General features: G+C 52.0%; 1 long non-coding RNA gene and 1 gene segment (V, D, J or C); both read right to left on the bottom strand.

Moving 5' to 3' along the window:
- Window positions 1–2,018: 2,018 nt before the first annotated feature.
- On the bottom strand, window positions 2,019–15,022 carry LOC140426666 (uncharacterized). The gene is made up of 2 exons (XR_011948257.1): window positions 14,988–15,022; window positions 2,019–2,962 (listed from the first exon to the last, which is right to left on the bottom strand). It is a non-coding gene; the product is annotated as an uncharacterized lncRNA (long non-coding RNA).
- A 431-nt stretch (window positions 15,023–15,453) lies between these two features.
- Window positions 15,454–16,173, bottom strand: LOC140427230 (immunoglobulin kappa variable 3-15-like). The segment is given in 2 exon segments: window positions 15,454–15,860; window positions 16,047–16,173. Coding segments are annotated over 2 exon segments (456 nt in total).
- Window positions 16,174–26,927: the final 10,754 nt, after the last annotated feature.

Below are 26,927 nucleotides of genomic sequence, written 5' to 3' on the forward strand. Positions count from 1 at the left end.
TGGCTGGTTGGTTGAGCAAGTGCTGCTCGACATTGTTATCGGAGGGCTGGCGAGAGCGGTCCTTGCCAATCAGCTGGCGAGCCGGCATTCGGGGAAGGCAACCCGTGAGGCCTCATTAAGTGGGCCAATTAACGTTGAATATTGTTGCCGGCCTCGCTGGGCCGAGCGCTGGGAACACGTGGCAATTCCCGCTCGCTAAGCACTTGGAAATTTTTCCGGACAATTGCGCTCTTGGAGTAGTTCCAGTAGAATTCATTGAATTAATACAGTAGTTATTGTCTGTATAGTTATCTGTTAGTTATCTTTCCATATGTTTGTCACTAAATCATCATTCTAGTTAAACAACTAGATGTTCTGTGTATCTCATGACAACGGCCATATCACAGAAAAGAACAGGTTGCTAGGGGTGTGACCACCCAGAGATCAGTGGGTCTGGGCCAATCGCTCAGACAAAACAAAGATCGGACAAAGAGATGGACAATAAGGAGAGTGTGAAAGGAGGAATGTGAGGTAGAGAGATGGAGAGGTTTAGGGAGGGAATTCCAGAGCTTGGGGCCCAGGCAGCTGAAGGCACGGCCACCAATGGGGGAGTGATTATGATCAGGAATGTACAAGAGGCCAGAATTAGAGGAGCGCAGATATCTCGGAGGGTTGTGGGGCTGGAGGAGATTCCAGAGATAGGGAGGGGAGAGGACATGGGGGGATTGGAAAACAAGGATGAGAATTTTCAAATCGAGACATTGCTTGACCAGGAGCCAATGTGGGTGAGTGAGCACAGGGGGTGATAGTGGAACGGGACTTGGTGTGAGTTCAGGCTGGGACAGCAGAGTTTTGGATGAGCTCATGTTTCCGGAGGGTAGAATGTGGGAGAGCAGCCAGGAGTGTATTGGAATAGTCACGCCTAGAGGTAACGGAGACATGGATGAAGATTTCTGCAGCTGATAAGCTGAGAGAAGGAGGTGGGTCTCATGGATAAGATGAGCTCAGAGAGGGCATGAGGGGAGATAGGAGAGAAACTAGAGAAAGATGTGAGTTCAGGGCCCGGGCAGGGGGGAGAATTAGAGGAAGTTTGTCCAGACGGGCTAGTGGAAGGGAGGGACGTGGCAGGGGCAGCTGATTTGATCGTCTCAATCTTAGTGAGAAAGACGTCCATGAGCTCCTCCCACTTGTTGTTGGAGGTGAGGGTGGAGGGGACAGGGGAGAGGGGGTTAAGAATATGGTCTGCAATGGAGAAAAGAAGCCGGGGATTATCTTTACATTCCAGGGTGATCCTGGAATAGTGAGCAGTTTTAGCAGATGGGAGTAGGAGCCGGGAGTGTTTGAAGTGGTCCAGCCGGATCTGGCAGTGGATGGATAAACCAGTTCTCCCCCATATCCTTTCAAGTCTGCGTCACTTGGATTAAGTGAGTGGAGATGAGGCCGTAGAGGGGAATGGCCAGGGTGAGAGAGAGGAATGGTTTTATTGGGGACGAGGATATCAAAGGTGGAGGTGAGGGTGAGGTTGAGTAAATCAGTCGCTGCAGAAATGTTGTGGTGATTGGAGGGCCAGAGACAGATAGTTGGGATTTTGAAAGTGCCGTTGTAAGTGAATTGGGGAATAGGTTTTTCCAGGGATGGATAAAGAAGGGGGTAGGGTTGGGGTGTGGAAGGGGGATGTGGGTGGGCAGTGATACAAGGAAGTGATCAGAGATGGTCTTATCTGTGATTGAAACTCTGGGAGTACTGAGACCACGTGAGATGGTAAGGTCACGGGGGAATATGGGTTGGAGAATTGTGATTGTGATGATTTAATCCCAGCAACTTTCAGTCTCTTTTCTGATTTGAATCTTGTAAACTCAGAGATTCCAGATAAAACTGATTATTTAAAAATGATTGATAATTGTCTTTGAATCCAATCTTCTGCTGATGTGTCATTGATTGACAGGCGAACCAGCCAATCATGACAATCACTTGATGAAATGCAGCCAATCAGCTGATGGGGAGGAGGGTCATTTCCAAAGCACACACGAGACACATACTGAATATTCTTAATGTTTATTACCTTTTACAGATTTACATTGTCAGAAAAAAGACTTGAATAAACAGCCCAGCCAGAGGAAGCTGGAGAAATTTACAGGGAGAATGAAGGTTCATTAAAACACTTGTGGAGATTTTCTCAATAACACGAGAATCATGTCCCTTTAAACAGCGATTAAACCTTAAACTGTAACTGCAGGGTGAGCAGGAAGGAGGTCTGGTTTCCTGAAGCAGAGACTTCAGAGGGTCACATTATTTTGGTACAGCTGACAGTCTTCAGCATCTTAGAGAGGTTTTACTTGGCATCACGAGTCTGCACTGTCCCATCAAACATTCCCAGGACAGGTACAGCACGGGGTTAGATACCGAGTAAAGATCCCTCTACACTGTCCCATCAAACACTCCCAGGATAGGTACAGCACGAGGTTAGATACGGAGCGAAGATCCCTCTACACATTCCCAAAATCCTGTCTTAACCTCTGACCCTCAGAAGTGTCTCGGACCCAGTCCCGAGAAGGAAGAGAGTTGTAATTCAGTGCTGACAATGACCTTTGCCCTCCCAGCTCACCCCTGTTCTATTTAAAGTTGTGTCTCCTCTGTGGACTGTCTCTAACACTCTACGCACATTCTGACCTCCTGATGCTCTTGCTGAGGGCAGAGGAGAGGCTCACGTGGGTGAGGGCACAGGAGAAGCGGGCGTTGGACTCCCAGGCAGAGCCAGAGAGGGTCAGCAGGCTGCTGACACTGTAGGTGTTGTCCGAAGCTCGCAGGTAGTTGCTGGTCTGAACCCCGTCCGAAATGGCTGCACCGTCCTTCTTCCACTCCACCACCACCTCATCGGGATAGAAGTGATTGGCAAGGCACACCAGGGTGGCAGTGCCCTTGGTCTTGACCTCCTCCGGGGAGGGAGGAAGCAGGGTCAGCGTGGGTTGTGAATTCTCACGGCCTGAAAGAGAAGAGAAGGAATTTTAATCGCTGCCTTTTTCAAGGATTTCAACTTCCCGAATATTAACTTGGATCAAATGAGTGTCAATGTGTAGATGATGCAGAATTCTGACAATCCATTCCGGGGACCACGTTTTAAAATAAATTTAGAATACCCAATTTATTTTTTCCAATTAAGGGGCAATTTAGCGTGGCCAATCCACCGATCCTGCACATCTTTCGGTTGTGGGGGCGAAACCCACACAATCACAGGGAGAGAATGTGCAAGCTCCACACGGACAGTGTCTCAGGACTGGGATTGAACCTGGGACCTCGGCGCCGTGAGGCAGCAGTGATAGCCACTGTGCCACCGTGCTGCCCACTATTTTTTAACCAGTCGGGAACAATCCCTCCTGGGGGCGGCACAGTGGCACACTGGTTAGCACTGTTGTTCCACAGCTCCAAGGTCCCAGGTTCGATTCCCAGCTTCGGTCACTGTGCGGAGTCTGCACGTTCTCCCCATGTCTGCGAGAATTTCCTCCGGGTGGTCTCGTTTCCTCCCACAAGTCACGAAAGACGTGCTGTTAATTAATTTGGACATTCTTAATATCTGATTCAGCACGCCGGCGGGATGATCTGTTTCGCCAGCTGGTCAATGGGGTTTCCCATTGTGGGGCAGCCCCACACCGTCGGGAACCCCCGGGCTGCCGGCAAAATGGAGACCCCGCCCGCGGAGAATCCAGCCCGTTGGATTTCAAATAATTCAGTGTCAGGAGGTAAAGGTTTGATGTTGAGCTGGTTGAACCATTTTGGAATGGCACTTAAACATTTGTAAAGAAGGTTATGACAAATTCAGCACTGAAATGGTTAATAGTGAGAGTATTTAAAGACACAGTGTCCCTTTAAGAGACTGTTAACCGGTCAGGAAGCTCGAACTAATGATCAGTCTGTCTGGGGGAAACCTTGGGAGAACTTTATCCCAGAACATTGGAGCAGACTTGGAGAAACACACTACACAAAGGATTCTGATTGGCTGTCAGTGTAGAAGGTTCTAGATTTCATTTCAAACCTTGCTGCCCAGCACTGGGCTGAGGTCAAGGGTGAAGCCACAACGTTGCGACTCAGAGGCGAGAGTGCTCCCCACTGAGGCACGGCTGACACCTTACGCTCCAATAGGCTGCCATGTTCACCCTCCTGCCTCACACTTGGAGGAATGAGGCCACTTGGGGAGGGTGGAACTGTTCCCCAGCCAGAGAGAGTGTCTTCAGGAGAGAGATGGAGAGCAGATTATGGGAGGCCTGGAGTCTAGAGGGGGGACATTTAACCAGTCGATGGCAGGAGCTGAGCCCTTTCCCCGTAAGGATTTTTTAAGTGGATGGGTGTGATGAATGGTTACTGTACTCTTAACACCATGTAGGTGATGCCCCTTTAAGACGACGTTTGAAACCCTGGGGGACTCCGCCTCTGGCTCCGCCCACCAGGGAGCCGTATATAAGATGACGCCCTGTAGGCGGCACTCAGTAAGCACACGTCTCTGTAACTGGCTCGTTCTCTGCTTATTAAAGCCTTCATTTACCATTCCACACTCCTGTGTCATTATTGAGGGTACTACAATGGGGAAAGTGGGAGGTGAACCAGAGAAACATCTTTGTTGTTGCTGAAACTCCTGCTATCTGCTCAGTCACATCTAATAAACACACAGACAAATCAGACACACATGGGTCTGTTTGTGTGGATTTTCTGCTGGTTTCAGTTCAATGAAGAGTGCAGGAGGACACGCCAGGAGCAGCACCAGACAGGCTGAAAAATGAGGTGTCAACCTGGTGACGATACAACACAGGACTGTGTGTCAAACAGCAGAAGCAGCATGTGCCAGACAGAGCTAAACGATCCCACAACCCACGGATCAGATCTAAGCTCCGCAGTCCTGTCTTATCCAGACGTGAATGCTGATGGACAATTAAACAACTCACTGGAGGAGGAGGCTCCACAAATATCTCCATCCTCAATGATGGAGGAGCCCAACCTAAAGTGCCGAGTGGATGATCCATCCCGGCCTCCTCCTGAGATCCCAGCATCACAGATATCAGTCTTCAGCCTGTTTGATTCACTCCGCGTGATATCAAGAAACACTGATGGCCCTGGATACTGCGAAGGCTCTGGGCCCTGACATCATCCCCCCACTCACATCCCCCCCATCCCGTACCAGCCTCCCCGGACAGGTGCTGGAATGTGGCGACTAGGGGCTTTTCACAGTAACTTCATTTGAAGTCTACTTGTGACAATAAGCGATTTTTATTTCATTTTTTAACTTCACTAGCACTGAAGACTTGTGTTCCAGACTTGTGTGGACGCTGAGAGATTGTCTCCCCTGGTCGGGGAATTGGAAACACAGGGTCGCCATCTCAGGATAAGGAGCTGATCGTTTAGGACTGAGATGGGGAGAAATCTCTTCCCTCAAAGGATTGTGAATCTTTGGAATTCTCGACCCAGAGGGTCTGGATGCTCCATCGTTGAATATATTCCAGACTGGGATTGACAGATTTTTTAGGTCTTTCGGGAAAATTAAGAGGTACGGGGAGTGGGCGGGAAAATGGAGTTGAAAACCAAGGTCCGGCATGATCGCTGGAGATTGGGGGTAGACGACTAGATTATTGAGGATTGGCTGACTGGCCGAAAGCAGAGGGCCGGGATAAGTGGGTCCTTCTCTGGCTGGTGAACTGTAACTAGCGGAGTGCCGCAGGGGTCAGTCCTCGAACCTCAACTGTTCACAATTTCTATCAATGACCTGCAAGCAGGGTCAGAGTGTAACACAGCAAAATTTGTGGATGATACTAAAATAGGTGGGAAAGCAGGCAGTGAAGAGGAGATAAAGATTTTACAGAGGGATACAGGTAGGCGAGGAGATTGGACCAAAATGTGGCCAATGGAGTTTAATGTAGATTAGGGTGAGGTTATCCATTTTGGCTGAAAAAATAGAAAGACAAATTCTTATCTAAATGGAAAACAGGTTCAAAATGTATCTGGGCAGAGGGATCTGAGTATCTTTGTTCATGAATCACAGGAAGTGGATGGGCAGGTACAGCATGGAATTAAAAAGGCAAATGGGATGTTAGTGTTTATTGCAAAAGGACTGGAGTTTAAAAATAGAGAAGTTTTCTACCAATTGTCTAGGGTGTTGGTGAGACCACATCTGGAGCAGTGTGTCCAGTTTTGGTCTCCTTATTGGAGGAAGGATGTGGTGGCATTGGAGGCAGTTCAGACGAGGTTCACCAGATTAATTTCGAGGGTGAAAGAGTTAAAGATTAAACAGTTTGGGTTTATACTCGCTGGAGTTTAGAAGGATGAGAGGGGATCTGATCGAGGTATATAAAATACTGAAAGGGATTGATCAAGTAAATGTCGGCCAAATGGTCCCCCTTGTGGAGGAATCTAGAATAAGAGTTCACAGGTTTGGGCACGATACTCCGGAAAGATTTCTAAGTGTGGTAGCGAGCGGGAACTACCGCGAGCTTCCCGGCGCTCGGCCCGGCGAGGCCAGCAACGTTAATTGGTCCACTTAAAGAGGCCCCACGGGCTTCTGCTCTCCAGCTGATTTACCGGCACCGTGCTTGCCAGCCCCCCACTAACAAGGCCGAGCAGCACTTAAACAGCAGCCAACCTCAGCCAGCTCGGAACCCTGGCACCGCGACGACTGGCCCTAAGATTCGGGGATGCAGACCTGGGGAGGCTCCTCGGCGTGAAGGCCAGGAGGGATGTCCTGTTACCCCGAGGATCCCGGAGGGTGAGCCACAAGACAGCCAGTGCCGCCTGGGACGAGGTGGCAGCAGCATTGAGCTCGGGGAGTGTGGCCAGGAGAACTGGCCTCCTGTTTCGGAAGAAGGTCAACAAACTAGATCGGGCAAAATGGGTGAGTTGACACCAACGCCCATCCCCCCCTCCCCCGAGACCATTCTACCCCCACACAACAATCCTCCCCCCCAACCCTCCATGCGGCCCCCAACCCTCCTTTCACCCCCCCTCCCTTCAATGCCCCCCACCCACATCCCTTCCTTGGGGTGGCACGGTAGCACAGTGGTTAGCGCAATTGATTCACAGCTCCAGGGTCCCAGGTTCGATTCCCGGCTTGGGTCACTGTCTGTGGGGAATCTGCACGTTCTCCCCGTGTCTGCGTGGGTTTCCTCCGGGTGCTCCATTTCCTCCCACAGTCCAAAGATGTGCGGGTTAGGTGGAATGGCCATGATAAATTGCCCTCAGTGTCCAAAAAGGTTAGGTGGGGCTATTGGGTTGTGGGGGTAGGGTGGAGGTGTGGGCTTAGGTAGGGTGCTCTTTCCAAGGGCCGGTGCAGACTCAATGGGCTGAATGGCCTCCTTCTACGCTGTATATTCTATGATTCTATGATTCACACACCCTTCCCAACATTGCGAACCACGCATGTGTAAAACAGCTCCCTCTCTGGGTCTCGGCAGGAGAAGCTCTCCCACAATCTCTGGGAGAGGGCCCAGACTGGCAGAGGAGGGCTGGACATAAGAATTCTCACCTCCTTCAAGGAGTGGGCCCTGAAAGTGACTGGTGTGGCTGAGGACAGAGCAGTCACCAATGCGGAGGTTGGCGTATGCCGCAGAGGTGAGAATCCACCGGGCCCCACCCAGAGGACCTGTCACATGTGAGTTGTTAATGTCATACACACTGACCAATTTCCCCCCCCCCGCCCCCACTGACCACATGTCCATTCTTCCTCAGGTCCTTCAGCCGATGGTGCGGGCCCATCCCGGCCCATCGACTCTCCTGTCTCCCAGGAGACCACCTCGGAGGGGAGCTCCAAGGAAGACACGATCGAGGCGTAACTGCTGTCATCCCCACCCGCCGTCAGCACAGATACTCGCACCTCGGTGGGAAACGTTAGTGGTCAGGCTTCTGGGGCACAATCTGGTGAGCATCACACAGCTGCTGATGCACATCAGGTGGAGGCAGGAACCCCCAGGCGAGGCAGCAGTCGGAGGGCTGCTGGATCCCAGGTCCCAGCCTGACGCTGAGCCTCTGGAACAGGTTTTACCCGGAGCCGATATAGACGTTAGGGAGCGGCCGGGATGTTCAGAGGGAGATGTCAGTGTCACTCCAGCAGATCCATAGCCAATTGGAGGAGTCCCAGAGGCTACGGTCACAGGAGATGTTGCCGGCAATGCGTGGCACCGAGGCCAACACTGCTAGCGTGGCGACCGCAGTGGAGAGCCTGGTGCTCGACGTCGGCACCATTAGTGAAGGTGCCCAATGCGTCGCACAGTCGGTGACGGCCATGACTGAGGGTCCTGACAGAATGTCAGACTCTCTGGGGGATGTCACCCAGTACCAGGCTGACCTTGATGAGGTTCTGCGGGGTATGTCCCGCTCTCAGATGGGAATGGCTGAGGCTCTGCTGACCTTATCCCCGTCACAGGTGGGCATTGCCGAGACGCTGCAGACCATGGCCTGGTCACTGAGGGGCATCGCCGAGGCGTTGACACCTTGGTGCAGGTATCAGGGAGTTGCCAGGGCTGGCAGAGACAGATGATGCAGGGGTAATGGGGGCTCGAACCAGCTGCCCTCCATCCTGAGGTGAACCCCAGGGCCCTATGGGCACCGAGCGGGAGAGGGCACTGTGCCATGGAATGGGGAAGGTGGCCACCTGCTCCCCTGTGTTCCGCCCCACTGATGAAGCCCCATCTCTCAGTCAGCACTTAGGAATAGGGAGGCATGGCTGTGCATGTGCTGAATGACAGGAAGCTGTTGGATGTGTGGCGGCTCCTGTTAATTGTTTGGAATTTGGCCTTAAGTGGTGATAATTGGTTTCTTGCCACATAGGTTGAGAGGAGGTAGATTTAAAACTGAGAATAGGAGGAACTATTTCTCGCAGAGGGTGGTGAATTTGTGGAACTCGCTGCCCCATAGTGGGGTGGGGTCCGATTCATTAAATGGTTTCAAGAAGAAATTATTTCTGATAAAAGCCAGGTTAAAGGGATATGGGGAACAGTAGGGAGGTGGATTTGAGACCAGGAAGAGATCAGCCATGATCTGATTGACTGGCGAAGCAGGCTCGAAGGGCTGAGTTACCTACTCCTGCTCCTAATTCCTACGTTCCTCTGATTATATTAAATGGTGCAGGCTCGATGGGCTAAATGGTTTACTCCTGCTCCTATTTCTTGCGTTCATCTGTTCTAGAACATACCCCTAGCCAAGCTGTTCCAGTTTAGCTTCGAAACTGACATTGACTCAATAATGTGGAAAATTACCCAGCTATGTCACGCCCACAAGAAGCTGGACAAATCCAATCCGGACATTTACTGCCTCATCAGTCAACTCTCAATCATCAGGTAGCATGGTTAGCACTGCTGCCTCACGCGCCGGGGTCCCAGACTCAATCTCGGCCCTGGGTCACTGTCCGTGTGGAGTTTGCACATTCTCCCCGAGTTTGCGTCGGTTTCGCCCCCACAACGCAAACATGTGCAGGGTAGGTGGATTGGCCACGCTAAAATTGTCCCTTCATTGGAAAAAATGAATTGGGTACTCAAAATGTTTTTAAAATTCTCAATCATCAGCAAAGTAACGGGCGCAATTCAGTGGCCGCATTGCGCTTGAGCGAGAGTACAGCACGGTCGGTAGATCCAGGGTGAATCCAAGTCCTGCGCGGCATTGGATTCGGAACTCTGCCCAAAAGAGGCAGGTCCAAATGTCACTTGCTAAATTAGGTCTGAAACCAACTTAAAGTCTACTGATCCAGAATCATCCGGCCTCCCTCGATCTACGGCCTCCCCGGGGAGGCTGCAGCTGCGTGCTGATCATTACTGGTCCACTAGAACGTGGGCAAGGCGGAACGGCATGCAGAGGATCTCCCGGGCCCTTGGAGACCTTTGGTTGGTCAGGGATCGTGCAGGGTTGTCCCTTGGCCCCTCCCCTGGAATGTGGGAACCTTGACACTACACCCCTGACACTGCCACGGTGCCTGGGTGGCACTGCCAAACTGGCAGGAGCACTGCCAGGGTGGCAGTGTAAATGTGCCCAGGTGTCAGAGTGGCACTGCCAAGATCAGGGCCCAAGGGGAGCCATGCCCATGAAAGCAGGGTGGAGCGGTGGTGCGCAGGGCAGGTAAACGGGGGCCTCTGGGACATTGTGGGGGTGACGGGTATGGGTCCTGGAGGGAGGGGGTGCTGTAAGGGGGTTGTGGTGGCCTGAAGAGGGGGCCGCCAGGGACCACATAGCGGGATGTCTTCACTTGAGGGGTTGTGGGTCGTGCCCATTTGTGTGGTGGGTGACATTGCCCATGGGTGGGGGCTGGGGGAGACCCACAAGCCCACTTTGAGATTGGGGCACCCTTTCAAAATGACAGCCCGATCTCTGAGTTCAGCTCTCCATGACGACATAATTTCTGGGTGTGATTCATTTTCCACGTTGCACTCAAACAAGAGCACAACACGGCCGGAGAATCCCGGGGGAGCCCTCTCGCGGAGTTCCCGGCTGCCTCTGTGCCTCACGGGATTCACCCAAGTCACGCAAGATGCCAGATTCGTAACACCGCCCAAAAGGGGCGGGACCAAACAACATTTGCAGATACTAAGTTTGTAAACCTACTTAAGGCCTATCCACCCAGAATACTGCGGTCTCTCTCGATGCTCCAGCCTGCCCAGGAAGCCTGCAGCCAGGTGCCAATCTGTGCTGGTCCACAAGAACATGAACCAGGCAGAACGGCACCCGGGGAGTCATCCGGGCGATCGGAGATTCCTGGGTGTTCATGGTCAGTGCAGGATGGTCCCTTGGCCCTCTCCCCGGAATGTGGGCACCTTGGCACTGCCACCCTAGCACTGGCAAGGTGCCTGGGTGGCATTGCCAAGCTGGCAGGAGCACTATCAGGGTGCCAGTGCAAGGGTGCCAGTGTGGCACTGCCAAGGGCCAGGAACCAAGAGGGCCATACCCATGAAAGGAGAGTGGAGAGGGCTGCATGGTGGCGCAGTGGTTAGCACTGCTATCTTACGGCACTGAGGACCCAGGTTCGATCCTGGCCCCGGGTCACTGTCCGTGTGGAGTTTGCACATTCTCCCCGTGTCTGCATGGGTCTCATGTGCAGGGTAGGTGAATTGGCCACGCTAAACTGCCACTTAATTGAAACAAAAAGAATTGGATACTCTAAATGTATCTTTAAAAAAGAAAGGAGAGGGCGGTTTGCAAGGTAGGGGTGCTCAGGGCAGGTAAGCAAGGGCCTCTGGGAGCTTGGGACATGGTAGGTGGGGTTCCTGGAAGAGAACTTGTAGCGCTTGAAGAGAGGGGACCCCAAGGAACCCCATAGCGGGGTGTCCTCACTTGGGGGGGTATGGGATAGTGCCCATGAGTGTGGGGTATGACATTGCCAGTGGGTGGGGGATCTGGGGGACCCGGAAGCTCACTTAGAGATTGGGGCACCCATTCAAAATGGTGGCCCAATATCTGAGTTCAGCTTCAAAGTGGTAAAAAAAATAGTAAGGGTGCGATCCTCTGGAAAAATTTGTTTGTGGCGGGTTCTTCAGGGAGCTTCCCGTCGGGTCTGCCGGTGAGACCCCACCGCTATTCAATAGCACTTAGTCATTGGGAGCTGATCTCCAGCCGTGTTGTGCTCTCGCTTGACGCAACACAGCCGGAGAATGCCGGGAGAGGCCTGTAGCGAGCTTTCCGACAGGCTCCGTGCCTCCTGGGATTCTCCGACGCCCCGCGAGATGGCAGAGTTGGAACGCCGCCCCAAACGGGCAGGAACGAATGACGCTCATGGAAGTATGTCGTAAACCTACCTACGACCTACCTGCGCAGGATCCACCAGCTTCCCGTAATTTCCTTGGCTTCCCCCGGGAGGCTGCAGCCGTGTGCCAAACGTAGACCAGGCAGACCAACACCGGGGGGTGGGGGGGGGGGGGGGGGGGGGGGGGCTCCCAGGCCACCAGGGGGGGTGGGTCTCCCAGGCCACCAGAGACACCAGGGTGGTCAGGGTAAGTGCAAGTTGGCTCCCCGGCCATCCCCCTGGAATGCAGGCACCTTGGCACTGCCACCCCGGCACTGCCAAGGTGCCAGAATAGCACTGCCAAGCCAGCAGGAGCACTGCTTGGGTGCCAGGATGACAGTGCCAGGGTGGCACTGCCAAGGGTCAGGGGACAAGTGGGGCAGGCCCATGAAATGAGGGTGGAGTGGGGGGTTTGCAGAGTGATGGAGTGACAGGCAGGTAAGTAGGGGCATCCGGGAGATTGGGTGGGTGATGGGTAGGGGTCCTAAAAGAAAGGGGTGCAGTAAGGAGGCTTGGGGGCCTTGAAGATTGGGGGACCCTCAGGGACCCCGTAGAGGGCTGTCCTGACTTGGGGGGGCGGGGCTGTGCCCATATGTGTGTGGGGGGGGGGGGGGGGGTGACATTGCCAATGGGTGGGGGGGGGGGGGACAAGCTCACTTAAAGATTGGGACACCCTTTCAAAATGGGGGTCCAACCTCTGAGTTCAGATCCACCGTGCAAAAAAAATTCTAAGTGTGGGCAAAACGGTGAGAAACTCCCCAGGGGCCAAAAAGTGACTCAGTGTTATTGAATAGCGGTGGGGAGCTCGCTGGTGGAGCCGACGGGAAACTCCCTGAAAAACCCGCCACAAATTAACCGAGACATTTTTGCATTGAAATCCGCTCAAAGGGTGTTGTCTTCGACAGTGCTGTAAAGTAACACTTACTCAGCAATAACCTGCTCACTGACGCTCAGTTTGGGATCTGCCAGGGTCACTCAGCTCCTGACCTCATTACAGCCTTGGTTCAAACATGGACAAAAGAGCTGGGGCGGGATTCTCCGTTCGCGCCGTCGTGGAACGCAGTCGTGTTCCACGACGGCGCAAAACGGGCGTGGGGACTACCGATTCTGGCCCACAGGGGGCCAGCACGGCGCTGGAGAGGTTCACGCCGCTCCAGTGCTCCCTTCCCGATCATGGGCCAGACCCCATCGGCGGCCCCCCCCCCCCCCGGTGAAGGAGCCTCCCCTCCCGGAGAATCCCGCCCCTGAACTCCAGAGGTGAGGCCAGAGTGACTGCCCTTGACATCGAGGCAGCATTTGACCAAGTTTGGCATCAAGGAGCCCAAACAAAACTGGAGTCAATGGGAATCAGGGGGAAAACTCTCCGCTGGTCGGGTCATACCCAGCACAAAGGAAGATGGCTGTTGTTTGGGGTTTCAACTCTACAATCTATGTTATTGAGCTGGTTGAAGGGAATGACAGTATTGTAGCTAAATTTGCTGATGATAAAATGATAGGTAGGAAAGCAAGTTGTGAGGAGGATACAGAGTCTGAAAAGGGAAATCTAGAATTAGTGGACACAGTTTAAAAATAAGGGATTTCCATTTAAGGCGGAGATGAGGAGGAATTTATTCTCTCAGAGGGTTGTTAGTGTTTAGAATTCTCTTTCCCAGAGAGCAGTGCATGCTGGGACATTGAATCTGAGACATTGAGGCTGAGTTAGACAGATTTTTGATTGACGAGGGGGGTCAAGGGTTCTGGGGACCGGCAGGAAAGTGGAGTTCAGGCCATTTTTAAAAGTTAATTTATGGGTTGTGTGGATCTGGCACGAGATTCTCCGACTCCCCGCCGGGTCGGAGAATCGCCGGGGGCTGGCGTGAATCCCGCCCCCGCCGGTTGCCGAAGTCTCCGGCACCGGAGATTTGGCGGGGGCTGGAATCGCGCCACGCCGGATGGGCCGAAGTCCCGCCGCTAAAATGCCTGTCCCGCCGGCGTAAATGAAACCACCTACCTTACCGGTGGGACAAGGTGGCGCGGGCGGGCTCCGGTGTCCTGTGGGGGGGGCGTGGGGCGATCTGGCCCCAGGGAGTGCCCCCACGGTGGCCTGGCCCGTAATCGGGGCCCACCGATCGGCGGGCGGGCCTGTGCCGTGGGGACACTCTTTCCCTTCCACCTCCACCACGGTCTCCACCATGACGGAGGCAGAGGAGACTCCCTCCACTGCGCATGCGTGGGAAGCTGTCAGCGGCCGCTGACGCTCCCGCGCATGCACCGCCCGGGGATGTCATTTCCGTGCCAGCTGGCGGGGCACCAAAGGCCTTTTCCGCCAGCTGGCGGGGCGGAAATTCGTCCGGCGCCGACCTAGCCCCTCAAGGTTGGGGCTCGGCACCCAAAGATGCGGAGCATTCCGCACCTTTGGGGTGGCGCGATGCCCGTCTGATTTGCGCCGTTTTGGGCACCAGTCGGCTGACATCGCGCCGTTTCCGGAGAATTTCACCTCAGAAGTGGGAATCTGCCATCCTGACCTTGTCTGGGCGACAAGTGACTCCAGATCCGCAGTAATGTGTTGACTCTGAAAAGTCCTCTGGAATGGCCGAGCAAGACACTCAGTTCAAGGGCAATTAGGGATGGGCAATAAATGCTGGTCCCGTCAGAGATCACACATCACATCAAACAATAAAATATCTCCAGGGATTTTCAGGAATATTGGATCAGGAATAAATATTGGACTGAACTCGACCCAAAGGGAAAGTAACTGAGAGTCTCCCCAAAAGTCTGGAACACTGAAGCCACTGGACTGTGAGCCCTGCTGGACCTGTTTGTCATCAGAACTTTGCTAAGAGATAAGCAGGGAGTGGAGAGAGCAGAGTTAAAGCTGGGGGAAGTGGGACCTCGCTGTCTCACTGTGCTGCTGCTGCTGTGATCAGTTATATCAGAGAGTGTGACAGAGAGCCAGAGCTCACATCAAACTCTGCCCGTGTCTGTCACACGGAGACTGACAGGAGTCCAGTGAGTGATTTCACTCCATGGTCCAGGAATGTGAACACAGTCTGCAAACGTCCAGATCTCCTCGACACGGTGGGTAAAAGCTGCTTACTTATATCTTGCTGTTTCAAGGGGGGAATGGAACTAAAGAAATACAGCTGGGCACCCTGTTCTACACAGTGTTCTTCAATGAACCATTTCATTCACTGCAGCTCCCCACTAACACCTTCAACTATTCAGCATTTGTGTTTGAGAACGTTTCAGTATTGAAAGGGTTAATAACGGAGGATTGGGATTTACTTACTCAGTCTGAGCCTGGTTCCTTTACCAAACGTGAACCACACTGGCAGCTTCCAGTACAGGGGCTGTACAAAAACCTCTGTCTCTGCTTCACTCACTCACTCTCACCCTCTCTCTGTCTATCTCTGTTCTCACTCACTCACTCTCACCCTCTCTCTGTCTTTCTCTGTCTCTCACTCACTCTCACCCTCTCTCTGTCTCTCTCTGTCTCTCACTCACTCACTCTCACCCTCTCTCTGTCTCTCTCTGTCTCTCACCCACTCATGGCTTTCTCTCTCTCTCTTTCTCACTTTCTGTTTCTCTCAATGTCTCTGTGTTTTGTTGGGAGAGTTGAGAATTCTAATTTTGGATGATAAATCTTTCAGCTGCTCTTCATACGTGGACATGGAGAGTAAGAGGGAAACTTGAGGCCTTCAGTGAGCTGTGGACACCACAGGGACACTGTGTAGTGGACACTGAGAATCATTTGTTCAGTTTCCTTTCTTGAGTTTATTATATATTGTATAAAACTGGGAAGTGTCAGGAGAGGAGGTGGGGCTGTGTGTATTGGGGTTTTTGTAAGGCTCTGTATCACTGTGTAGGGGGTAGCTGGCAGCTTGCTGACAGTAATAATCAGCGACATCCTCATTCTGCACATTGCTGATTGTCAGGGTGTATTGTGTTCCAGATCCACTGCCGGTGAATCGGTTGGATATTCCTGTGAATCGAGTTGCTGCATTGTAGATCAGCAGAGCCGTTTTCTGACCTTCTCGCTGTTGATACCAAGCAACAGCACTGCTAACAGATTGACTGGCCGTACAGGTGATGGTTGCGGTCTGGCCCAGGCTCAATGACAACACCGGGGGAGACTGGGTCATGGTGATGTCTCCACTGATACCTGAGGAGTAATAGAGAAACAGAGTGAAGTAAGAACTGTCACAGAAAGAGCCTGTACAATGAGATATTGTTGGAGACACTGACTGTTCCTCTGCTTTCAGCATTTTCCCTTCAATCACAAGTCAGTAGAATTGGATTGAAATGGAGAGCAGGAAAATATTCCAGGAGGAAGGTGAGAGATTTGTACCTGCGATGCAGAATGCCAGAGGCCAGATCAGCTGGATGGCTGAAATCATGGTGTCTGCTCCTGTCCCTGTGCCTGGTTACTGATAAACTCTCCCTTCACTGGGCTCTGCTTTATAAAGCTGCAGCCTGTGAGAGTCTCACTGCCCGTTCCTCAGTATGTAAATGGTATGAGGCAGACACACCACGTCAGCACCTTCACTTCCTCTTCTCTCCCACTCCGTCCCTCCCTCCGTCTCCTTCTCTTCCTCAGTATCTGTCCCTAAGTCTCTGCTTTCCCTCTCTTTCTCTTTCCCCTTCTCTCGCTATCTCTCCCTCTCTCTCTCCCGCTCACTGCCTCTCTCTCTCTCTCCCACTCTCCATTGTTCTGTAATTCTCTAACTGATCTCTATAACAGGTGTTATAACTGGAGATTGGAACATTTTGAGTGCTGGTGCAGAAGTTAAATGTGTCCCCCCTCTCTCTGTCATAGTCTACCCCTTGTTTTCCCTTTGGGTTATGTGGAGTAGGCAGGAGAATGGGGATGAGAAAATATCAGCCATGATTGAATGGTGGAGCCGACTCGATGGGCCGAGTGGCCTAATTCTGCTCCTAGGTCTTATGGTCTTATGGTCTTTCCCTCACTCTCCCAGGTCGATCACATGTAAATGCTTCCGTTTTGCTCTCTCTCTCTCTTTTCCATGCTGTCCCAGGTGGCACGGTAGCACAGTGGTTAGCACAGTTGCTTCACAGCGCCAGAGTCCCAGGATCGGTCTCTGCTTGGGTCACTGTCTGTGTGGAGTTTGCCTGTCTCCGTGCCTGCGTGGGTTTCCTCCGGGTGCTCCGGTTTCCTCCCACAGTCCAAAGTTGTGCAGATTAAGTGGATTGACCATACTAAACTGCCCTTAGTGTCCAAGAAAAACGTAGATTGGGTTATGGGTTACGTTGGAGATGCAGGCTTAGGTCGGGTGCTCTTTCCAAGGACCGGTTCAGATTCGCAGGGCCGAATGGCGTCCTTCATCACTGTAAATTCTATTCTTCTATGATCACAGTGAAATGATGGATAATTCTCCCTCTGCTCAGCTCCACCAATGGATGTTGCCCTTGACCCCAGGAGCACGTCTTCTCCTGGAGTGAAGCCATATTTGCCAAATTGACCCTCTAATATGGACCAGTAAACATGGGCCTCCTTCCCACTGGATCCTCCAATCAGGACCAGTAAACATGGGCCTCCTTCCCACTGGATCCTCCAATCAGGACCAGTAAACATGGGCCTCCTTCCCACTGGACCCTCCAAAAGGGACCAGGAAACATGGACCTCCTTCCCACTGGACCCTCCAATAGGGACCAGTAAATATGGGCCTCCTTCCCACTGACCCTCCAATTGGGACCAGTAAACATGGGCCTCCTTCCCACTGGTCCCTCCAACAAGGACCAGTAAACATGGGCCTCCTTCCCACTGACTCTCCAATAGGGACCAGTAAACATGGGCCTCCTTCCCACTGGATCCTCCAATCGGGACCAGTAAACATGGGCCTCCTTCCCACTAGACCCTCCAATAGGGACCAGGAAACATGGACCTCCTTCCCACTGGACCCTCCAATAGGGACCAGTAAACATGGGGCTTGTTTTCACTGGATCCACCAATTGGGACCAGTAAACATGGACCTCCTTCCCACTGGACCCTCCGATCCTCACCAGAAACCCTTACCCCTGTGATTATTGCGATGTCCTCTCCCAACTTGAGTCATCCACGCTCCATAATCCCCAACTTGTCCCAAAAGCATTGGGTTCGGACCCTGTCTCACACTATCCCTGACGTCACTGACCTGTTGCCCTGACCTCACTGACCCACAACCCCTGAGGTCACTGACCTCCAGTTCCCTCCATTGCCTCACTCCTCCCTACCTCTGCATCTTGCTGCAGGGTCACATTCCCACCCTCATCATTCTATCTTCTGACTCTGGTCTCTTGTCCATCGCTGCTTCCTTCATCCCACCATTGATGGCAGAGCCTTCAGACACTGAGGCCCTGCTCTCTGAACTCTCACCGTTACTCCCCCTCCCTCTCCAGGTCACTCCACTCCATCAAATTCCATCCTTTCACCTGAGCCTTTGATCAGTCTTCCTAAAGTTCCCCATCCCCTCCCCCGTTCCTCCTACTGTCGCTCTGTGAAACATCCTGGGATGTTTAGTACATTAAGGTGCTATTTAAATTCAGATTGCTTGGGGATTTCAGGTGGGGGCAGAATTGAGCTAAGTGGTGATGGCTCCTACAGTCAGATATCCTGCTGAGAGGTTCCAGATTTCCACACAGAGAATAGGAAGCATTGAGGTTGCATTTTAAAAAGATGATCTATTCCTGGCATGGGGGCGTCGCTGTTTGGACCAGCATTTATTGCCCATCGCTAATTGCCCTTTAGAAGGAGATGGTGAGCTGTCTTCTTGAACCGCTGCAGTCCATGTGGTGTAGGTACATCCACCATGCTGATAGGGAGTGAATTCTACAATGTTTACCCAGCGACAGTGAAGGAGCAGCCGATATATTTCCAAGTCCTGATGGTATGTATCTTGGAGGGGAACTTCCAGGTGGTGGTGTTCCCATGTACCTGCTGCCTTTGTCCTTCTGGATGTTAATGGTCATGACTTTGAGGAGGATGTTGAAGGAACCTTGGCGAGTTGCTGCAGTGCATCAGTGGTGGAGGGAGTGAACACGGAGGGTGGTGGGTGGGGAGCCAATCAAAGGCTGCGTTGTCCGGGATGGTGTTGAGCTTCTTGAGTGTTGTTGGAGCTGCTCTCATCCAGGGAAGTGGAGAGTATTCCATCACACCCCTGACTTGTGCCTTGTAGATGGTGGACAGGCTTTGGGGAGTCAGGAGGGGAGTTACTCACCGCAGGATTCCCAGCCTCTGAGCATCTTGCAGCCATAGTATTTATATGGCTGGTCCAGTTCAGTTTCAGGTTAATGGTAACCCCCAGGATGTTGATAGTGGGGGATCCAGTGATGGTAATGCCAGTGATGTCTAGGGGCAATGGTTAGATTCTCTCTTGTTGGAGATGGTCATTGCCTGGTACTTGTGCATTGTCAGCCCAAACCTGAAACATTTTCCTTTGTGTCGCGCATGATTCCAGCTAGCAAAGGGTTTGATCACAATTCCCACTGACTCCAGTTTTGCTCGGGCTCTTTGATGCCAAACTCGGTCAAATGCTGCTTGTGGGGGGGGGGGGGGGGCCACAGTGGCCTGGCCTGTGATTGGGGCTCACCGATCCGCGGGTGGGCCTGTGCTGTGGGGTCACTCTTTCCCTCCGCGCCGGCCACTGTAACGGTCCGGCGGATCGGAGACGGAACCCTCTGCGCATGCACTGGGGTGATGCCAGCACATGCTGGCGCTCCTGCGCATGCGCCAACTCACGCTAGCGGGTGGAGGCCCTTAGGCTCCTGTTGGCACGGCGCCAAACAGTCTGGCGCCGGCCTAGCCCCTGAAGGTGCGGAGGATTCAGCACCTTCTGGGCGGCCCGACGCCGGAGTGCTTCACGCCACTCCTCGGCGCTGGTGCGGCCCGACGCCGGAGTGCTTCACGCCACTCCTCGGTGCCGGTGCGCCCCGCCTCGCCGGGTAGGGGAGAATCCAGCCCCAGCTCTTTTCTCCATGTTTGAACCAAGCCTGTAATGGGGTCAGGATCTGAGTGACTCAGACTGAGAATCAGTGATCAGGGGCTGGATTCTCCCCAGCCTGAGACCCGCCCAACGAACCTCCGCTCCCACCCGGCCGAGTTCCCAACGGTGTAGAACTAATGTGCTATAGCCGGTCGGGATTCTTGCGTGGCGGCTGTGGACTCAGTCTGCGACTGCCCTGGTGGGGGGTGGAGGGATCTGGCACCGGGGTGGGGGGGGGTGGGGGGAAGGGAGGCCTTATGGGCTGCCGGGGGAGAGATTGGGCCGGACGGATCCTCGGGCGCCCGGCCGGTCAGGGGGCCCGAGTTTCTTTGTGTGGGTCCGCGGTCCGAGTCCACCATGGCACTCGGCAGGGCCGCTGGAGACCGCCGCCTTGCGCATGCGCGGACTCGGAACCGGAAGTGCGGGGGCCCGTATCCGCAGCCAAAGCTGCTTGAAGCACTCCGGGTCTCTGCTAGTCCCCTGAAGGTAAGTGAATCGAGTTGTATTTCTTCAGGAAACTCTGGAGGGCATCGCCTGTGTTTTTACGCCGGTGTGGGGACATAGCCCCATTTTGGGAGAATCCAGCCCCAGGTTATTGCTGAGTAAGTGCCACATGATCGCGATGTTAATTACACCTTCCATCACTTTACTAATGATCAAGTGCAGATGGACGGGGCAGCAAATGGCTGAATAGGATTTGTCCTGTTTCTTGTGTACAGGACGTACCTGGGCAATTTTCCACATTGCCAGGTAGATGCCAGTGTTGTAGCTGTATGGGAACAGCTGGGCTAGGGGAAAGTTCTGGAGCACAAGTCTTCAGTACACTTCCCAGAATATTGTCAGGGCCCAGAGCCTCTGCAGTATCCAGTGCCTTCAGCTGTTTCCTGATATCACGTGGAGTCAATCCAATTGGCTGAAGACTGACATCTGGGGAACTAAGGAGGCCGAGATGGATCGTCCACTCGGCACTACTGGCTAAAGATTGTTGTGAATGCTTCAGCCTTGTCTGCTGCACAGATGTGCTGGGCTCCCCACCATTGAGGATGGGGATATTTGTGGAGCCTCCTCCTCCAATGAGGACTTTAATTGTCCGCCACCATTCACCACTGGATGTGGAAGGACGACAGAGCTTAGATCTGATCCACATGTTGTGTGATCGCTTAGCTCTGCCTGTCACTTGCTGCTTCTGCTGTTTAACATGAAAGTAGTCCTGTAGCTTCACCAGGTTGGCAGCTCATTTATAGCTATGCCTGGTGTTGCTCCTGACATGCTGTCTGCAGTCTAAATTGAATCAGGGTTGATCCCCTGGCTTGGTGGTCACGGTAACGTGGGGGATATGCCGGACAATGAGGTAACAGGTTGTGGCTGAGGACAGTTTTGCTGCTGATGGCTCACATGCCACATGGATGTCCAGTTTAAAATTGCTACAACTGTTCTGAATCTATCCCATTTATCACGATGTTAGTGCCACATAAACACAATGGAGGGTATCCTCAATGTGAAGATGGGACTTTGTCTCCACAAGGACTGTGTGGTGGTCACTCCTACCGATACTGTCATGGACAGATGCAGCTGAGGCAGGCAGGTTGATGAAGTCAAGTATGTTTTTTCCTCATGTTGGTTCCCGCATCACTTGCCACAGACCCAGTCGAGCAGCTATGTCCTTTAGGACACGGTCAGCTCGGTCAGTAATGGTGCTACAGTGACACTGTTCATGATGGACATTGAAGTTCCCCCACCCAAAATAAAATTTGTCCCATTTCCACCCTCAGGGCAGGATTCTCTCATCCCGTGGCAGAGTCGACGCTGTCGTAAACGCCGTCACGTTTTACGACGCGTGAACGGCCCACTGCCAGGACTAATTCTGGCCCCTACAGGGGGCCAGCATGGCATGCGCAGTGGCCCCCTTCAACACGCCGGCCCCGACGCAACATGGCGCAGGACTACGGAGGCCGGTGCGTAGGAAAGGAGGCCCCCAGCCTGAGAGGCCGTCCCACCGATCGGTGGGCTCCGATCACGGGCCAGGCCGCATCGGAGGCCCCCACCCCCCGCGGTCGGCGCCCGCCTCCACACGCATAGGCCGCCACCGACCCTTCCACGCTGTGGTCCCGCCGGCAAGAGCGGGTTAGAACGGCGTCGGTGGGACCCAGCGTTTCCACGATGGCCGCTTGGCCCATCCCAGCACGAGAATCAGCAGGACGGTCGCCCGCCAATGGCACCGATCTGCGGAGAATGGCATGCCGGCGTCGGGGCAGCATGGCCCGGTCACGGGGATTCTCCGGCCCGGCACCAGGATGAGAGAATCCCGCTCTCAGTGTTTCTTCTACTAAGTGTTCAACATGGCTGAGTTCTGATTCATAAACTGCAGTCGATGGTAACCAGCAGAAGGTTTCCTTGTCCATGTTTGACCTGGTACCATGAGAACACATGGAGTCTGGATTCAATGTTGAGGATTCCCAGGGTGACTCCCTCCCGACTGTATACCATTGGGTCACCACCTCTGCCGGGTCTGTACTGCCGGTGAGACAGGACATACCCAGGGATGGTGATGGTTGTGTCTGGGGCAATATCTGTAAGTTTTGATTCCGCGAATGTGACTACAGAATCATAGAATTTACAGTGCAGAAGGAGGCCATTCGGCCCATCGAGTCTGCACCGGCTCCTGGAAAGAGCACCCTACCCAAGGTCAACACCTCCACCCTATCCCCATAACCCAGCAACCCCACCCAACACTAAGGGCAATTTTGGACACTAAGGGCACCTAACCTGCACATCTTTGGACTGTGGGAGGAATCCGGAGCACCCGGAGGAAACCCACGCACACACGGGGAGGATGTGCAGACTCCGCACAGACAGTGACCCAAGCCGGAATCGAACCTGGGACCCTGGAGCGTGAAGCGACTGTGCTATCCACAATGCTACCGTGCTGCCCGTGCTGACTATGTCAGGCTGTTGCCGTCCGGTTTCATTCCTTTTAGGATTTTCAGTGGTTTGATACAACTGAGTGGCCATTTCAGAGTCAACCACATTGCTGTGGGTCTGGAGTCACATGTAGGACGGCAGATTTCCTTTCCTGAAGGATATTAGTGATTCAGATGGGTTTTTACGACAATAATTAATGGTCACCATTACTAAGAGGGGCTTTTAATTCCAGATTTATTCATTGAATTTAAATTCCACCAGCTGCCATGGTTAGACCTGTGACCAGAGCGTTAGCCTGGGCCTCTGGATTACTAGTCCAGTGACATTACCACTACACCACGGCCTCCTCTACATTGTGCTGTGGGGCTCCATGGAACTGTATCCCAGCATGAAGTGTCCCTCAGGAGGGGAGAGGGAATGTTCGGAGCCCTGAGCTCCATTTCCCAGCCCAGGCATTTTGTCTTCCAATGAATGAATGAGATGCCAATTTGGAGCCAGGTTAGGGACAGTCTCGTGCTGTGGACCCAGGTCTACAAGAGGCAATTGGAGGTATCCCCGAAAAGGAAAGATTTGCTGGGTTATGGCGATAGAGAGGGGGAGTGGGACTAATTGGGTAAGTCACAGCACGATGGGCAGAATGGCCAGTTTTAGGTTGTTGCATCTGAACCTATCCAATTTATCACGATGTTAGTGCCACATAACACAATGGAGGGTATCCTCAATGTGGAGATGGGACTTTGTCTCCACAAGGAATGGCAGAAGATTCGAGGCAGTGGACACGGTTTACAGTTTTCTCCCGTGTCAGTAACAAACATCCAGCTGCTCTGAGCCCTTCTTTCACTTCCTCTGTTGGTTATGTTTCAATCTTCCGATCTGACAGTCTTTGCAGTTATTTTTTACACTGGGGGTTTCTGCTGTGGTCTGAATCTCTAACAATAACTGTCCAATCAGTGACAAGAACAGCAGCTAAGAGCAGTCAGGACTGAGGAGCCAGGCTCACTGGGAAACACATTGGGAAGATCAAAGCCATCGACTCCAGCTCCCGATACAAACTCCATCCCTCTCCCTGAGCAACTGTCTGCTGCCCAACCAGACTCTTTACAACATTGGCCTCATCTCTCTGTTCCTCCACAATTCCCAGCTTCCCACCATTTAGAAATAACCCTGATTTCTCTTTCTTTGGTCCAAAGTGGATGATTTCACATCCCCACATTGAACTCCATCTGCCATTGTCTTCAGTCCCCATCACAATCTCTGTTCCCCAGACACTGATTCCATCCCTCTCCCTGGGCCTGTCTGACTCTGAACCACACAGTTCACAGCCATGGTGTCCTATTTGACCCTGAGATGAGCTTCCCACCACATCATCCGCTCCATCACTAAGACGGCCTATTTCCCCCTCGGTAACATCGCCCGAGTCCGTCCTGCCTCACATCATCTGCTGCTGAGAATCTCCTCCATGTCTTTGTTCCCTCTAAACGTGACTATTCCAATGCTGTCCTGGCCGGCCTCACACCTACCACCCTCCGTAAACATCAGCTGATCCAAAACTCTGCTGCCCGGATCTGAACTCACACCAAATCCCGTTCACCCATCACCCCCTCTGCTCACTGACCTACAGTGACTCCCGGCCCAGCAATGCCTCGATTTTAAAATTCCCATCCTTGTTCTCAAATCCCTTCTTGACCTCCAGCCTCCCTATATCTGTAACCTCCTCCAAGCTGTCTAACTTAGTGTGGTCAGTAATCTTGGATATATGTCTCTCTATTCCTTCATCCAAGTCATTGATAAATACAGTGAAAAGCTGAGGCTCCAGCTCAGATCCCTGGGGACATCACTATTCTCATCTTGCTGATTGGAGTACACACACATTATCCCTACTCCCTGTCTCCTACCTCCTAACTAATTCCTCATCCACGGCATAAGCTTTCCTCAAATTCCATATGCTTCCAATTTTATTAAGAGCCTCTTGTTTGGAACCTTCTAGAATGTCTTCTGGAAATCCATAAAAATAACATCCAGACTGTGGCAGTATCCACCTCTATTAAAGGCTGATCAGAACTGATTTTATATTAAATCATATATTCACTTTATATTACAAGCTGATCAGACCTGATGCTATATTAAATCATGTATTTAACCAGATATTAAAAACTGATGACTGATGAGTCCATTATCAATGTAAACCATTACTTATCGCAATAATGTTTTTTAATATGTATTATCTTTGTAAGAGTCCAGGTGCAGTGAACTCATTAAGTCTTGTGGCCTTGTCTGGAAATACGCTTTGCCAACTAAGGGAGGATATCATTTGTAGAGTGGCCTTGCTACTATGGGGGCTACTGCTTGGCAAGAGACCCTGCCAAGAAGGGAGGCTTGTCTTTTTCTGGAGATAGCTACCGGAGGTATCAACCTCCTATCTTTAGAAACAGGTGCCCTGTTAGGCCTCTCTGAAACTAAGGCCTTGCCAACCAAGAGAGAGACTGTTCTTTGTCTCGAAATAACTGTGGGGAGTTAACTTGTTTTTCAGAAGCAGGGGCGATGCTAAAACCCCACCTCGAACTCCCTAGCTCTCCCTGAGGGTAAAAACAATATAAATATTCAAGCAAATTGCTGTGAAAGTTAGAGTTTTGCTTGGAGAGCTGTTGAGGAGATTACTGGGTTTTTATTGGAGTAAACTGACATATCGCGACTCGTTGAGTTCTACTCCTGATTGAGTATGGAACTCCGGGACAACCAGTCGATGTGAGTCTGAGATGTTAATAGTTTAAGCAAATATGTAGCTAAAGAAGCTCAGAGGATAACTCATCACATATCCTGTGTCTGTCAAACTGTATCATTTATCAAAACACTTGCATTACCCTTTTTTCTTTAAATAAATTATGTATATATTTTACCATACAGATCCGTGTCTATTTTAATAAATAAGAGTGACATTTAACTAAGACTCATCATATTCTCACCCTTTGAGGCTATCTGGAGAGTCACTTGCCCATGCCCAGCCCAGCTCTCAAGAATTAGAACTATTAATCACGTTAAGGACCACAAAAAGATTTACGGCCATGCCATGCAAGGGGGTTTCCGAAACATTCTTTTTAATTCCCTTAAAGTAGGGAGCATTAGAGAAACTTTCCAGCTTGCCTTACAATTACAATTCGATTTTGCTCAAGTCAGTAGGTTGCTATTAAAATCAGTCACTGACTCAGCTCACCATCTGCGTTTGCAGGACGCAGCACACAGTCAACAATATCAAACTGCTAAATACCATGCAGTTATTCAGGCTTGCAGAGACCTTGAGGAACTTTGCCAGCTGTCGGCTACTGAACTAGGAAGACATAGGGACGTCCCCTCCACCTCTGGGACACAACCCAGGGGGGGGAACAGGAGCGCCAGTTGCCCCTCGTACCCCAGGCAGGAGACAAACTTATGCCGGAAGGTCCCCAGGAACTCCTGCACGAGCTCCAGCCTCAGGTTCCAGATAGCAGCCTTTTAGACAAACCCCCAGGCAGGCACCACCGGGACCCTCTAGTGACCCACAACAGGCAGTACCCCGTCGCCTATTTGAGGACAGAGGTCCGCGACACCCCGACAAGGACGGTATGCGTTCCGAGATTGAGCTAATATCCGCCCCCCTGGAAGATACCAGGATGATAGAAATCCACAAAAGCAACAGCAGCAATACCAGGATCAGCCTCGAACTAATGGCAGTACTGGACAAAACAGAAGCCAAGGTAGAAATTCTAAAGGTGGCCGCATTCCGGCCAACATCCGAGTGTATACCGCCTCTAAGAATCACTATTGACTAACAGGCAGGTCCGCTCACAAATTCTCCCAAATTGCTCCCACTCAATTCCCATACATAAATGCCACCCTGTATCTTAATCCAAAATTACTAACCGCTACAATAGGGGTAATTTTACTCCTAGATACTGGGGCGGAAATGCCCCTCATGGATAAAGGAATTGCCCGCTAGCATTCCTTAAACTGACCCATAATAGGGAACAGGAGTGTAAAAGGCATAACTTCAGAAGTAAAACAAATACCATTGGTACAGATCACCCTTCTAGCTAATGATCAAGTAATTAGATGTCAAGCCAGACTATGGCCAAATTTAGACAAAGATCAAGATTGTGACATTATCCTATCCCAGGACATAATTCAAAAGTATGACTTACTTCAATTAGCCCCTCAGGATAATAGGAAAAAACAGTTTGAGGAAATCCTTAAGGATAGCACAGGCAAGTAGGCAAAAGCACAAATTAAAAACTTAGTTCTCAGACACTGGGACTTATTCCAAAAACATCAGAATCACTGCGGACTGCTAAAAA

Source organism: Scyliorhinus torazame, chromosome 7 (genome assembly GCF_047496885.1).
Source record: "Scyliorhinus torazame isolate Kashiwa2021f chromosome 7, sScyTor2.1, whole genome shotgun sequence".
In the NCBI taxonomy this organism is placed as follows: domain Eukaryota; kingdom Metazoa; phylum Chordata; class Chondrichthyes; order Carcharhiniformes; family Scyliorhinidae; genus Scyliorhinus; species Scyliorhinus torazame.